Source organism: Rhinolophus sinicus, chromosome 16, assembly GCF_057876585.1.
Source record: "Rhinolophus sinicus isolate RSI-liver-muscle chromosome 16, RSI-T2T, whole genome shotgun sequence".
Lineage (NCBI taxonomy): Eukaryota > Metazoa > Chordata > Mammalia > Chiroptera > Rhinolophidae > Rhinolophus > Rhinolophus sinicus.
In genome coordinates, this window is record NC_142516.1 from 151,122,519 (window position 1) to 151,138,540 (window position 16,022).

Below are 16,022 nucleotides of genomic sequence, written 5' to 3' on the forward strand. Positions count from 1 at the left end.
AAGGAACAGAACAAAGCTCTAGAAAAAGAACAAAATGGAGACGAGCAATCTACCAGATGCAGAGTTTCAAACACTGGTTATAAGAACGCTCAGTGATCTCAAGGAGAACTTCAACAAAGAGATAGGAAACATAGAAATGAAGATAGAAAACATGAAAAAGAACCAGTCATAAATAAGGACTACAATAATATAAATGAAGAATACATTACAGGGAATCAATAAATTAGATGAAGCAGAGGATCAAATCAGAGATTTAGAAGATAAGGTAGCAGAAAACACCAAATCAGAACAGCAAAAAGAAAAAATGAGGAGAGTTTAAGGGGCCTCTGGGACATTAAGCATACCAATGTTCATATCATAGGTGCAACAGAAGGAGAAGAGAGAGAGCAAGAGATTGAGAACCTGTTTGAAGAATAACCGAAAACTTCCCTAACCTGGCAAAGGAAATAGTCATACAAGTCCAGGAAGCAAAGAGAGTCCAAAACAAGATGAACTCAAAGATGCCCACATCAAGACATATCATAATTACAATGGCAAAGGTTAAAGACAAAGAGAATCCTAAAAGCAGCAAGAGAAAGGCAACTAGTTACTTACAAGAGCACTCCCATAAGATTGTCAGCTGATGTCTCAACAGAAACTTTAAAGGCCAGAAGGGATTGGCAAGAAATATTCAACGTGATGAAAAGCGAGGACCTACAACCAAATTTACTCTACCCAGCAAGGCTACCATTTAATATTGAAGGACAGAAAAAGAGCTTCCCAGACAAGAAAAAGCTAAAGGTGTTCATCACCACCAAACCAGTATTACAAGAAATCTTAAAGGGACTTCTTTAAGATGGAGAAAAAGAGAGAGACAAAAAATTATGAATAATAAAATGGCAATAACTACATATCTATCAACAATTACTTTCAATGTAAATGGATTAAATGTTCCAATCAAAAGATAGGGTGAATGAATGGATAAAAAAAGCAAGACCCTTATGTATGCTGCCTATAAGAGACTCACTTCATATCAAAAGACACACACAGACTGAAAGTAAAGGGATGGGAAAAAGGTATTTCATGAAAATGGAAACAAAAAAAACCAAAAAGCTGAGGTAGCAATACTTACTCAAGACAAAACAGACTTTAAAACAAAAGTTATAACAAGAGGCAAATAGTACTCAATAATCCCACTTTTGGGTATTTATCCGAAGAAAACCCAAAATGCTGCTTCGAGGGGATGTGCTCATCCATATGTTCTTTGCAGCATTGTTTACAATGGCCAAGATGTGGAAGCAGCCTGGGTGTCCATCGGTGGAAGAATGGATAAAGAGAGGGTGGTACATATATACATGAAATATTGAAATGAAATATTGCTCGGCCACGGAAGGGAATAGGTTCTGGCCATGTGCGATGGTATGGATGGACCTGGAGGGTATTGTGCTGAGTGCAGTATGTCAGACAAATGCAGTGTGATTTCGCTTATATGTGGATGGAATCTAAAGAACTAAAGAAACTAAACAGAAACAAACTCATTGATACAGAGAATATTTTGATGGTTGTCAGATGGGAGGGGGTTGGCAGTGGGTAAAAAAGGGAAAGAGATCAAGAAGTACAAATTGATTGTTACACAGTAGTTTTCAGGACGTAGGGTACAGCATGAGGAATATAGTCAATAATATTGTAATAACTATGTATGGTGTCAGATGGGTACTAGATTTATCGGGATGATAAATGGCAGGGGAGTTGGTGGGCAGGGTGAAAAAGGTGACTGGATTAAGAAATACAAATTGGTAGTTACAAAATAGTCATGGGGATGTGAACTACAGCATAGGTAATATAGCCAATAATATGGTAATAACTACATATAGTTCTAGGTGAATACTAACCTAGTCAAGGGGATCACTTATATAAATGTCTAACCATTATACTATACACTTGAAGTTAATATAAAATAATATTGAATGTCAACTGTAATTGAAAAGTTTAAAAGGGGAGGAAAAAAGTGAAAGGGAATAAGAGGTTCAAATCTCCAGGTATAAAATAAGTCATGGGGATGGAATGTACAGCATAGGGAATACGGTCAATAAAATTGTGACGTGGTACAGTGTCAGACGGTTGCTAGACTTATCATGGTGATCACTTCTTTAGATATACAAATGTTGAATAAGTATGGTATACACCTGAAGTTAATATAATATTGTATGTTAGCTATATTCTAATAAAAATCTTTTTTAAAAAAGTAGCAGAGTAGGTATACATACAGGTAAACTAGAAAATTTAATGGTAGAAAGAAAACTGCCCTGTGATGTCTTTCATTTTCTCAATAAAGACAAGGTCTAAAAGAATGAGGTAAAGAAAGGAAGGAAAGGGGACTTGGATTGGAGATTTAAGGTAAGAAAAAAATGTTTGAGATACAGATTTTCAAAAATAGACACACTAGGGAATTGTAGTAATGTTGGCAGTATTAAGTGTGCATTTGAAATTGAGATTATATATTTAAAATGCGACCAGTCAGCAAGGTTATCTCCATTTTTCTCCATCCATGTTCAGCTCTAAGGTACAACAAATAAGTCAGCCAATTTGGATTAAATGGTGTTGAATTTTGCCAAATGAGTAAAACAAAAAAATACAGAGGCAAAGATATTAAAGGATGTTTGTAATGGAGTGACTACAAGATGGACCACTAAATCTAAACTGAGAAAGAAGGGAAAAGGACATGGATACTTCACAAAGCATTTCTTATACCCCCAAGTGGTCTGTAAACTCAAGGACAAAAACCATGAGTTCCATACTATGTGTACCTCACCGAAGAGACATACAGTGAAAGCCTCTGCTGACTGATTAAGTGGGTATCCCCCACTTTTTCCAGAGCTCCAAATGACACAAACTCATCAGATTTTTTTTTTTTAAAGCAGCTTTCTGAAGATCTCGAAAGAAAAATAAATCTATGGTTGAAATGTTTTAGTTCTAAAGAGCAACTGACTGGGTTCCCATGATATTTCCATATAAACAAAGATTAATTGCTGGACATTAATCAAAGGAAAACTATGGCACTAGAAAGTGAACTTAACCACAATTAATTCACTTCATATGGAAAAATAAAGCCTAAGTACTTCAGGGCATCCCATCTTAGAACAACTCCCACCCGACCTACAGAATTAAAATGACTGCATTTCCAGGCACTTGCTCAGCAATGCTAACTAGTCAAGTTAATTGGAACTCTGACACTACCGCTAACTATAGCCTATCTCATTACAAGAATTTAAGATAATTCTAGAAGTTATCTACCTGCTAGAACACTTAGTTTATATAAATTACTGAAAGTCATTCATTTTCCCTACTTTATTTATTCTTCCATATTTAAATAATGTCAAGAAAATCCTAGAAAATGCAAAATATACTTTTAGTACTTCAGGTTCAGATAAAAATCATCACTATCTTTTATACTTTTAGATGTTCAACTATTCTTTTCCCTACGGCCAAGTTTAGTCAGGTCAGTTCAGTGAAATAAAGAAAAGCTGAGTCCAGGTAGCATGTTAAGGGAGAAAAAGAGATAAAAAAAGGTTTGGTTCCCATGTTGTGTTCCTACACAGGCCACCAAATAGAACAAACCATTAGCAAAGAATTAAAATAGCTTCATTATCTGTAACATGAGAATACTAAAGCAGATACTACCAAAGTTTTCTTTCTGCTCCAAAAAGTCTATTCTTAATCTAGTGCTTTGGTCTTCCCTCTTTCAAAGGCCTTTTTGAAAAGGGGTGCTGAAAGATTTAATCTTTCAAGCCGTAAACCTATTACATATTTTCTTTCTCTGTGTTACAATTAATAGAAAAGCATAGAAAAAAAAAAAAAACAAAGATGAGTATTTTTCAATCAGAAAAAAAACAGGCCAATTAAGCTAATTATTGGTGACACTCTCCATAGTATGCAACACTTTGTTTCACGTTCACTCTTCTTACACCCATTCTGCTTTATTTCTTTTCTCCAAGCCCAGGCCTAGTGGTGGAATCCTGCAGCCTGAATGCCTCCAGGAGGACTTGGAGGTTACTATTCCCAGACTCGGAACTTGTGTGGAAAAACAGGAGCTAAGTTTACTAATGCAAGTCAAAGGTTCTGTCTTTATCTTTAGAGTCCCATCACCAGAATTAATGTCTAGTACATAACAGACACCTAACTTAACTTCTCTATATAACTTATTACACAGTGATTCTCATCAGCTATTTCCTTTTAGAAATGCATACTTTCAGGTCCCACCTAGACCTACTGAATCAGAAACTCCAGGAGTCGGGCCCTGCAACCTATTTTTAAACGCCCTCCAGTAGGGAGAGATTCTGATGCACACTCAAGTTTCAGAACCACTATATCAAACATGCCAGGAAATCACCTTTCTGTTCATTACCGCTGGTAGCCAACAAGCAAAAAAATGCTGATTTTTCTCAGCTGCCACCACATACAAATGATTGGGTCCTCATGGTACTATCAACCACTTCTGTCTCCAGCCTGCACACAAGATGAACTTTACAGTCAAATCAAGTTCAATGGCAGACTCTTAAAGTGAACAGCTATGTGACCTTACTCAAATTAATTAAACTCTGGGAGTCTCAGTTCCCTCATCTGTAAAGTAAGAATAAAATCATATACCTCCATGAACAAGAGATCGCTTGAGAAAGGTGCCCAGCACACAGCAACCTTCAATCAATTTAAGATCGTCTTCCTTTCTTCCCTACCACGTGTACCAAGTCCCTGCTACTTTACTCAATGCCTCTAAAGAAGACAGCAAGCACTCTGGCACTCCTGAGAAATGTCCCCAATGCCTCCTATACACAAATGCTCTCTAGGGAGGTTTTTCTTATGGAAAATACTGCAGGAGAGAAATGAAGTGTTACAGTCCTACAGAATCATATACAGAACATTAATTCTGAAAAAACGTAGTCCAAAAGCTAGGGGGAAAAGCAAATCACACAAAAGTATGCACCTTTGTAACTTAAAAAAATAAAATGGCATTAAACAGAACATAGGCAACTTTCTCTTAAGCGGCCAAAATAAATGATTAGATATGTCCAGTGGGACATAAATGCTATGTTTGGGGAGAAAGGGGTTGGCCATTGGAAAATCCAAGAGAACTGAGATGCTATTAATGTAGTCCAGGCATTCAAATTCAAATTTCCTAGATTTTCTGGGGCAGCATCACTGTCAAATTCCCTGTCCCAATGTTGCCACCATACATGTTCTGATTTTTGGTTCGAAAAAAATATGGTCACTAGGGGAAGCAAAAAAAGACACACCAACAACAAAAAGAAAAAGAAAACCCACAACCATGAATGAGGCCTAAAAACTGCAGAGTATTACTTTTTTTAAGTTTAGAATTTTGAAGGAATTTTACCAGAAACAATTTCCACCTCAGCTCCTCACTCCATTATTCTCATATTGAAATGTTTAATTTTACCTCCTTGACAACTAGCCCTTTTCATGGCGATGAAAATAGATCAGTGCATGTGATATGTTATTATACACTATTACTTCACACAGTAACCAAGCTAGGAGCATTAGTTCAACAGGCACTTTCAGCTTTAACACTTACCCCTCCCTCTGACGTCTAAGATGGGACTGTCCTTTATTTATGCTATGATGTTCGAATAGCCAAGAATCCAATCTGTGAGACTTAAGTGAAATTTAAACGTTCCTACCTTTTTAAGGGGACCTTTATTCGAGAAACTCGGAAAAGGAAAGCCAACCCTAAAATGAATGGCATTATGCTGAGAGTTGTAAAACTACAAACGTATCCTTGCCCTCTGGGAGCTTGAATTAATGCACCAAACTAACAACTTCTATACAAGACACAGGATATAATAATGTGATGGTTACTCACTTTTACCAGTCAACACTATCCCCGTCACTTCACTCAGTCAGACATACTTTCTCCCCGCCCCCCCCCCTTCCCGAACTCCAAAGCGAAAAAAGCCTTGCCTTTGGCCACCTTTACCGCCTCCTCCCAGCACCACTGACCAACAGCGTCCCCAGTCGCCAAGAAAGGGTCCCAAGCGAGGCCGGATCCGACGGCTGCCCGTCTCCGCGTCCCAGGACACTCCCGAAGTCGCTGCCCGGTGCCCCATTCCCTCGGATCCCCTCGCCCCGGCTCGTCACTCCAAACCAGCAGTCCCGGGCCCCATGCCCGCCAGTCCCCGCACTTCTTCCGGAAACAAACCCGGAACCGGGTGCCGGCCCCCGCCTAGGGGCGAGTTCAGGTCCAGGCCCGGCCGCGGAGTCCCCAGCTCTCGCCCCACCGCCCGGGCTGCCCCAAGACACGCGCCCGGGCGCCGGCGGGGAAGCACCGGGCGGCCTTACCCCGGAGCCGGCTCCTCTCGGCAGGGCAGAGCAGGACTCACCTTCGTACTGCAGGTCGACCAGTACCAACAAGAAGGGGAACACCGAGCCCAGTCGGCTGGTCACAGAGCTGGGGGTCACCATGTCCGAGGGCACGCTGGTGAGAAACAAGGGTGCGGGACCCACCAGCCCCGGCTGGCACTCTAGATACAGCAGCACCCGCCCGTCGTCGGCCTTCTTTCAGGCCTAAGCAGCAGCTGGCGCCCAGCAGAGGCAGGCAGCGGTGGGCGGGGCCCGGACGACGCTACGCCCCAACTTCCGCAGCCATCCAATCGCATTTTACCTGGCCGCTAGCCCACTGGGCTCGCCGGGGTCGTGGTTTGCGCTGATAGGCTGCCGAGGCCATAGCCCCGCCCCGTCTCTGATAGGATAACGTGGAAGCACGAGACGAAACTGCGTCCGCCTGTCTTGAAGCTGTCAGGGTTCTCCAAACTGCCGTGGCGGGCCAGAGGGAGGCGGCCCGGGAGTGTGGGCGGTGGCGGTCGAGTCCGCATGCGCAGGCCGAGAAAACCTTTTTGGGTCGGTCCTGGAGCGGAAGGTGAGAGAAGGAGGTTGCCCGCAATCCGAGGTTTTGCGGTGTGCTGTTTGTAGAGCAAGGTGAAGCGGCGGCGTCCGGAATAAGGCGAAACCTTGTCCCAGGAAGCCTGAGGGTGGCTTGAAAGCGCCTAGAATTGAGGTCTCAGAATGGACGGGTAAACAGGAGGAATTAAGAGCCTGCTACCTCCCGCTGAGCTTATCGGAACAAATACGGACTGAACTGAAGATCGCTGGAGAAACAGGAGAAGCTGGGGCTCATTAAGGTAGGGTAAGCTGATGGAGGCCGAAAGACTTCGGGGACGACCACAGAGAAGTACATTAGTGACCTAAGGCACTAAATGAGAATGGCTGGGAAGCTTGGGAACTCCACCCCACCCCACCCCACCCCGACTGTGCAGCAGACCAGCGTGTCCCGAAAAGAGCAGAATCCAAAAAGATCCTGTAACGAAGAAACCAGGGAGACGCAGCAGCTGAGAGTAAGTGGCTCTTGAAAATGCAGCCAACGTCAACTGTAAGAGAGGAAAAAAAAACCTGTTAGAACTAATCTTGCATCTTGTCCTCATCAGAGGAAACTCAACAAAAGAGATAAGAACTTGAACAAGATAAAGTTCAAGTTACTCGATTTGGCGTTATGTTTGTTCACAGCCACTTCCTCTGGTGTCCCCAACACAACCCAACATGCACACTATACACCAGTGATGTTTTACATGGGGTAAAACAGTCATCTTTTTCTGTGTTAAGCATTGTCAAGTGCAGAATTAGTACTCTACCAATAAGTATGTATTTGCTAACTTGATGTTACTTCACACTTTAGAAGAACTCATAAATTATAAATAGTATAGTGAATTAGTGATTTCCTGAAGATATACTAAGCTAATAAAAGCAGAAAGGCTACTAATTCCAAAAAGAACTAATGCAAAGGACTGGTTTCAAGAAAGAAAAAAAAACCTGAGTCCCTGATAAGTTGTGTAAAGCAGTATAATATAATGTGAAGTGCAGAGAATTCAGATACAAGAAATGTAATCCCATTCCATGGCTATTAATCTAAATTATCTTCATCTGTAAAGTGGGTAGGATCCTGACTGCCTCAAAGGTTTGTTTTGAGGTCTCATGAAGTGTGTAAAGATTCTTGTAAATTAAGGTGTTGTACAGATGTTGCTCATACTTCTAACAATAACAGAATAATGAAGAAAGTCATCTGGAAATTCCTTGGGTTTTTCTTGTTTTTTTCATTTACCTTTTCCCTGTTGACATCACAGATAATGTCAGTGGAAAAATGGCAGGTGATTTCAATGTCCACAAGTAGTGAAGGCATCATCCAAATGATGTACTGTGATCAAGGCATTCATCAAAATGCTGAACCTAGTGAAGAAAGAGTTTTGTAAACAAGTAATACTAGACCATGAATCATCACCCGAATGCTGCCTGTGATTCTGGTCTTAAGGAAAAAAAAAAAGCAGAACTAAAGAAGTTATAAGAATGGAAATTAAAAATGATTAAAGAAATGATAGACTTTGTGTTACAGGAAAATTAAATAAGAGTTTTCAATGTTGAGTGGTTTTAATTCATTAATCCAATTATATAACCATGAATCCTGAAATCTTAAAAACTTCACAAAGTTTCCCTTGAAAGAGAGAATTTTACAACAAAGAGGGAACATGAGACAGCAATTAAGATACAACGCTAAAATTATCTTTATATGTATAAAATACTTGGGAATGTTTCCTCCAATGTTCATCTGGGCATGCTTTTCACCTGATCACTCTTAACCAATAAAACCAAAGTAATCCAGTGACTAGAAAAAGTTATAAATATTGTTTGTGTTTGTCAGCATGTATTTCTGCAATCCTTTTTAAAACTAAGAGTAAACACTCAACTGTAATTGATACTACCTATTAATTATAATAGCAAAAGACTTAAAACAATGGTAGATTATTTAAATAAATTGTAACAATATCCAACCTAGAAATATTATATAATTTATAATATATAAAAATAGTATATACTGATCAGTGTTTATTGACCAGGAAAAATAATGTTGGCAGAGAGTAGTAGACAGAACTAGTAAACAGTAGTAGACAGTAGTAGTAGACTCTAAAACACAGTTAGGAGATAATGGAGATAAGATTTGCTGATGGATTAGCTATGGGGAAAAATGTTCAGAAGCAAGAATGATACTTAGAAACACCTATTTGCACCAAATTAAAAATAAAATAGCATTATAAATAATATAACGAATGCTGCAATATACATCCTTATACACTTCTTTAAGAACTTGTGCTTTTATTTTTTTAAATTAATTTCTAAAAGTGGGATTACTTTGTGAAAGAATGCACACATTTAAAATTTTAAGATATATTGTCAGATTTTCCCTAAAAGTCAGTATTTTATAGTGCAACAGCTACTTATGTCCCCACATACTCACCATCACTAGGTATAATTGATTTTCATAGTTTTTACCAATCTGATGAGTAAAAAAATTACTCTTCTATGTCAAGTTTACTACTTGTTTCCAGGGATCTGAGGATTTTGATCAAACTTGGTGTCCTCACGTAAAATTTGGTTGTTGTTTTTTTTTTTTAATTTGGTTTTTAAACTATATCTTTTATGTTGTTTTGTTGGTTTCTCGCCACAACATTCCAGCCTCTGCTTCATCATATCACTTTTTCTCACTTTTGACATTCTTGCTTCCCTCGTATAAGGATCTCTGTAATTAATTATTAAGGGCCCATCTGGATAATCCAGGATATTCATCCCCTCAAAATCCTCAGTTTAATCATACCTGTATAATCCCTTTTGACATAAAAGATAACATTGGCAGGGGATAAGAATGTAGATACCGTCAGGTGACCACTATTCAACTTAACAAAATATACCACCGCTGTCAAATGTAGAACTTAATTTGCCTCCCTGATTGTGGCCTGCAGTTAATGACTCAAAGAATAGAGTGTGGAAAGAGGGAAGAGGAGTAACTTTACAGTGGAGAAACCTGCAAACACTACCTTGACCAGGTGGTCAAGATTAATATTACCAATGCTAAGTCAGGTTGATCCCATGTATGCACTGATATGATGTGATGAGAAGGGCACTTCTCTGTGGTATGCTTTCCAAAAACCTATAGCCCAGTCTAAACATGAAAACCATCACATAATCCAAAACTGAGGGACATTCTATAAAATACCTGATAAGTACTCCTCAAAACTGTCAAGATCATGAAAAACAAGGAAAGGCTAAGAAACTACAACAGACCAGAGGAAACTAAGGAGATGATGACAATGAAATGTGCTGTCTTAACCTGGATCCTGGAATGGAAAATGGATTATTACTGGGGATACAATTAAAATCTTATTAGAGTCTCAAGTTTAGTTAATAGTAATGTACCACTGTTACAGTGGTAGTTTTGACAAATGTACCCTGGTTATATGAGATTTTTAACAATAGGAGAAAATAAATGAAGTTCATTCAGGACTTCTCTGTACTATCCTTGCAACTTTAAATATAAAATTATTTCAAAAATAAAAGTTTACTTAAAATAATTGTGAAGGGCTTGAGTATTTTTAAATTAACTGCAATGGCTGTCTTTTGTGTGTTTGTGTCAAAATGAGTTTTTCTGCATCTAAACTTTCTTACCTTGCAAAAGGAAGAGAATTAGCACTTTTCAGAGATAATTTCTTAGTTGTCTAAAACCAGCTCCTCTCTTCCTTTTTTAATTTTTTTCCTGTTCTCCCTCCATTATCCTTGCTTGGGAAATTGTAGATTACTTGATTTAAAAAAAAAAATCTGTTATGTATGCACTCAGAATATTCTAGTCCAGATAATCTCTCAAAATGTCTACAGGAAAGAAAAAGTTGATAAACCACTTTTTTTTAATGTCAACAAGTGCATGTAAATAATAGCCTGTTATAATAATATGAGATAGAAATTTTGAAGCATGACTTAAAGATTATTTAATATTTGGTTCTGAAATACAAGGTTTAAAATGGCATTTTAAAAGGTCATGTAGTATTTCTGATAAATTGAATCTTTGGATGAGGTTAATAATGAGTTAATAATATTGATTTCAAGATAGCTCTATATCCACTCCATGTTCATTGCAGCATTATTTACAACAGCCAAGATATGAACACAACATGATTGTCCATTGGTTGATGAATAGATTAAGAAACTGTGATATATACAGAGGGTGCCAAAAAAATGTATACACATTTTAAGAAAGGAAAAACTATTAAAATTGCAATACTCAATATATACCAATAACAGAAAATGAATACAAATCACGTTTGACTTCGGCAATTACAAGAGGTGCTCAAAGTAGTTACCATCAGCGTCCAGACAATTTTGATTATGGAAAACTATTGCTTGAGCAACATTGACCAAAGTGTCTACTTGTATACATCTTTTGGGCACCCCTGGTATATTTAAGGTGTGATCAAACAATAAAGTGAATGTTTAATATATATATATATATATATATATATATATATATATATATATATATATATTACAGTAAAAGACACATTGCCATTAATCCCCCTCAAAACACTTTCCCTCACTTTCAACACATCCCATTGTTCTTGCCACTTTCTGAAGCAGTTCTGGAAGTCCTGTTTCGTGAGTGTCTAGTTGTGCTGTCATGGCAGCCTTGATGTCCTGAATTGATTCAAAATGTTCACGGTCATTTTGACTTTGGGGATGAGCCAGAAGTCACACAGGGCCAGATCCGGTGAATAAGGTAGACGAAGACATACCGTAATGTATTTATTTGACAGAAATTGCCACACTAGAAGCGATGTGTGACATGGAGCGTTGTCATGATGGAGGATGAAACCATTTGCCCATCTCTCAGGTCAGCACACTTTAAAACACACCTTCTCTCAACTGTAGCTCACACCCGACTGACTGCATCAAACAAGTTGAAACTTGTCACACACTGTTACTAAGGTTTGATATGCCACTTCCTGTATTAAAGATCCCTGCCTTCCATTGGATAGCAGCAGCATTCACCGTATTTTTGTGATCACAACGGAAAGACTCCTTGTCACACATCGCTTCTGGTACAGTAATTTCTACCAAAAACATTACAGTGTGTCCTCATCCACCTTATTCACCAGATCAGGCACCATGCAACTTCTGGCTCTTCCCCAAAGTCAAAATGACCATGAAAGGTAAATGTTTTCAATCGATTAAGGATATCGAGGCAACCACGACAGTGCAACCAAAGACACTCACGAAGGAGGACTTCCAGAACTGCTTCAGAAAGTGGCAAGAACGATGGAATAAGTGTGTTCAAAGCAAGGGGGTGTATTTTGAGAGCATTCATGGCAATGTGTCTTTTACTGTTATAAATTTTTTTATTTAAACATTCACCATATTGTTTGATCACACCTTGTGTATATATATGATGAATGATAACGGAATATCATTCAGCCATCAAAAAAATGATATCTTGCCACTTACACCAATATGGATGGACCTTGAGGCATTATGCTAAGTGAAATAAGCCAGACACAGAAAGACAAATACTGTATGATCTCTCTTGTGTGTGGAATCTAAAAAAAAACAACTCATAAATACAGAGAAAAAATTGGTGGTTGCCAGAAGCAGGGGTTTGGGGGAGGGGGATGGATGAAGTGAGTCAAAATGTACAAACTTCCAGTTATAAGATAAATAAGTCCAGGGTGTGTACTACACGGCATGATGACTATAGTTAGCAATACTGTATTGTATACAGTTGATCCTTGAACAGCAGGGGTTGGAACTGCATGGGTCCACTTACACAGATTGTTTTTAACAAATACTTACAGTACTGTAAATGTATTTTTCTTATAATTAACGTTTTCTTCTCTCTAGCTTAAGAGAGTAGATTTTAAAAGTTCTTATCACAAGAAAAAAATTGTAGTGGTGATCATTTCACAGTATATACATATATCAAATCATTATTTGTACACCTAAAACTAATACAGTGTTATATGTCAATAATATCTCAATAAAAAAAGAGACAGCTCTATGTTCTAATTTTATTATATGAAATTAATAATACAATCTTGTATTTTGCATACAATGGGTAAATTCTTCAAAACTTAAACTTTCTAAATTTCTGAATTAACAAAGTGAAATTATAATAGTGTCTTTTAAAAGGTTTCTTATGAATTTCCTATAATAACACAACTCATAAGGGCTTAATTATTATTTTCTAGATTTTAACATCTAAATCCAAATATATGAAATAATTGCATTAAATATTTATGTTATAACCACAATAATTAGAAGATAGTGTCAAAGTGGATAATAAAAAAACATGAATCAGCTATAAGCTGTCTAGAAGGTAGGATGAACCTCACGTTATGGTTAGTCGATTTCAACAAGGATGCCAAGACAATTCATTTGGGGAAAGGTAGTCACTTAAACAAATGGTGCTGGGACAACCGGACATCCACATGCAAAAGAATGAAGTTGGACCATTTCTTTAGACCATACACAAAAAGTAACTCAAATTGGATCATAGATCTAAATGTCAAATCTAAAACTATAAAACTCCTAGAAGAAAACAGGAGTAGACCTTTATAATCTTGGGTTAATCAAAACTATCTAAGATACAATGCCAAAAGCACAAGCACAGAGAAAAAATTAGATAAAGTGGATTTCATTAAAAAATTAGAATTTTTGTGCTTCAGAGGACACCATCAAAAAAATTAAAAGAAAATAAACAAAATGGGAGAAAAAAATTACAAATCATATATTTAATAAGGGGCTTGTATCCAGAATATGTAAAGAACTCTTACAACTCAAGAATAAAAAGACAACATAACTGAAAAAATGGGCAAAGAATGTGAATAGGTATTTTTCCGAAGAAGGCACAAATGACCAATAAGTGCCTGAAAAGATGCTCCACATCATTAGCCATTAGGGAAATGCAAGTCAAAACCACAATGAGATACCACTTCATACCCACTAGGATGGCTATAAGCAAGAGGAGTAATAGCAAGAGTAGGTGAGAATATGGAGTAATGGAAACTCTCACATATTACTATTGGAAATGTAAAATAATGCAGCCACTTTAGAAAACAGTTAATTATCAAAACGTTAAACATAGAGTTCATCATATGACCCAGCAATTCCACTCCTAGGTATATAGCTAAGAGAATTAAGAACAAGTTGAAACAAAAACCTGTACACAAATGTTCCTAGCTGTTACATGGTCATAACAGTCAAAGAGTGGAAACAGTCCAGGTTTCTGTCAACAAGAGACTGGGTAAACTGCTAGATCCATATGATGGAATAATATTTAGCTATTTAAAAAAGAATGAAGTACTGATACATGCTACAACATGGACAAACCTTGAAAAAAATTATGCTAAGTGAAAGAAGCTGGTCACGAAAGGCCACAGCTTGTATGCTTCCTTTATGTGAAATGACCAGCATAGGTAAATCCACACAAGTAGGAAGATTAGTGGTAGCCTGGGGCTGGGAGTAAGGAGAAATAGTAACTACTAATAGGTACAGGGTTTCTTTTTGGGGTAATGGAAATATTTTAAAATTAGGTAATGATTATGATTGCACATACCTGTGAATACACTAAAAACCATTGAATCATACTTTAATTGGGTGAATTATATCTTATATGAAATACAACACAATAAAGTTGTTTTATACAAAAAATAAAGGGATGGAAAACTATTTATCATGCAGAAACTAATCAATAGAAAACTGGAGTAGGTATTTAAAGTAGTCGAACCTATAAATACAGAAAGCAGAATGGTGGTTGCCAGGTTACTTGGGGGAAGAGATATGGGGAGTTGTTGTTCAATGGGTATAGAGTTTCAGTTTTACATGATGAAAAGGTTTTAGAGATTTGTTGCACAACAATGTGAATATACTTAACACTACTGAACTGTACAGTTAAAAATGTACAGGTAAATTTTGTTATGCGTTTTTTACCACAATTTAAAAAATATCTCAGCACAGCTGCCTAAAATCACATCAAAGAAAGGAAGGAAGGAAGGAAGGAAGGAAGGAAGGAAGGAAGGAAGGAAGGAAGGAAGGAAAGAAGGAAAGGCGGGAGGGAGGGAGGGGGAAGGAAGCTGGAGTGACTGATTACATTAATATCAGACAAAGTAGAATTCAAATAAAAGAAAATTACCAGTGATAAAGATAGACATTACATAATGATAAAAGATCAATTCTCCAAGACCTAACAATCCGAAATGAGGTGAACCTAACAACAGAGCTTCCAAATACATGAAGCAAAACTGCCAGAACTGAAAAGATAAAGAGACAAATTCATAATTGTAGTTGGAGTTTTCAACACTCCTCTCTCAGTAATTCATAGAAAGAATAGACAGAAAATCAGCAGGGAAAATCAGAAGAACTGATCATTAACCAACTGAATCTAATTGACATTTATAGAATTGCCCCCAAAACACATTCTTTTTAAGTACACATAAAACTTCACTAAGATAGACCATATCCTAGATTATAAAACAAACCTTAACCAATTAAAAAGAATTGAAATTATAAAATAATTTAAATTACATAAAGTGTGTTAACTGACCATGAAACAATTAACCTAGAAATCAATAACAGAAAGATAATAGGAACTCTCCATACATTTCAAAGGAACACACTTCTAAATAATCCATGGGTCTAAAAGGAAGCCTTGAGGAAAATTAGAAAATATTTTGAACTGAACAAAAATGAAAATACAATTGTCATGTGGGTTGTCATGCGGGGTTGCTGGTCCCGCTCCCCACATAAGAACGCAGGATATGGGAGGCCAAAAAGGAACATCCACGGAGCCATAGAGAGGGGAGTCATACCACTATATTCTCCCTGGCGGCTGGGTTGAGACACAGGAAGCAGAAGCCACACAATCTGCAACCTGCCATCCGCTTCTCTGCCAACCAACCCCTTGCTAACTGCAATCCCCCTTGCTAGCTCAGCCATGGAAGTTATATCAGTGGCTAATGGCTAACTGGTAACAGCTGATGGCCAACTAGTCACAGCTGATGGCCATCTACTACTACCTGAGCCAGCACCTTTCCACGTGAGGCCAAGAGCCTGGAAACTGCTCTCTGGGACTCTGTCCCCACAACAACATACCAAAACTTCTGAGATAC

General features: G+C 37.8%; 1 protein-coding gene across 1 annotated transcript in view; it reads right to left on the reverse strand.

Annotated features, from left to right (window-relative positions):
* The window catches only part of DNAJC3 (DnaJ heat shock protein family (Hsp40) member C3), a 64,924-nt gene extending 58,317 nt beyond the window's left edge, over positions 1 to 6,607 (reverse strand). Inside the window, exon 1 of the mRNA XM_019737175.3 lies at positions 6,372 to 6,607. Within this exon, the coding sequence (XP_019592734.1) occupies positions 6,372 to 6,453 (82 nt within the window). The 5' untranslated portion in view covers positions 6,454 to 6,607. The remainder of the gene's footprint in view (positions 1 to 6,371) is intronic.
* Positions 6,608 to 16,022: the final 9,415 nt, after the last annotated feature.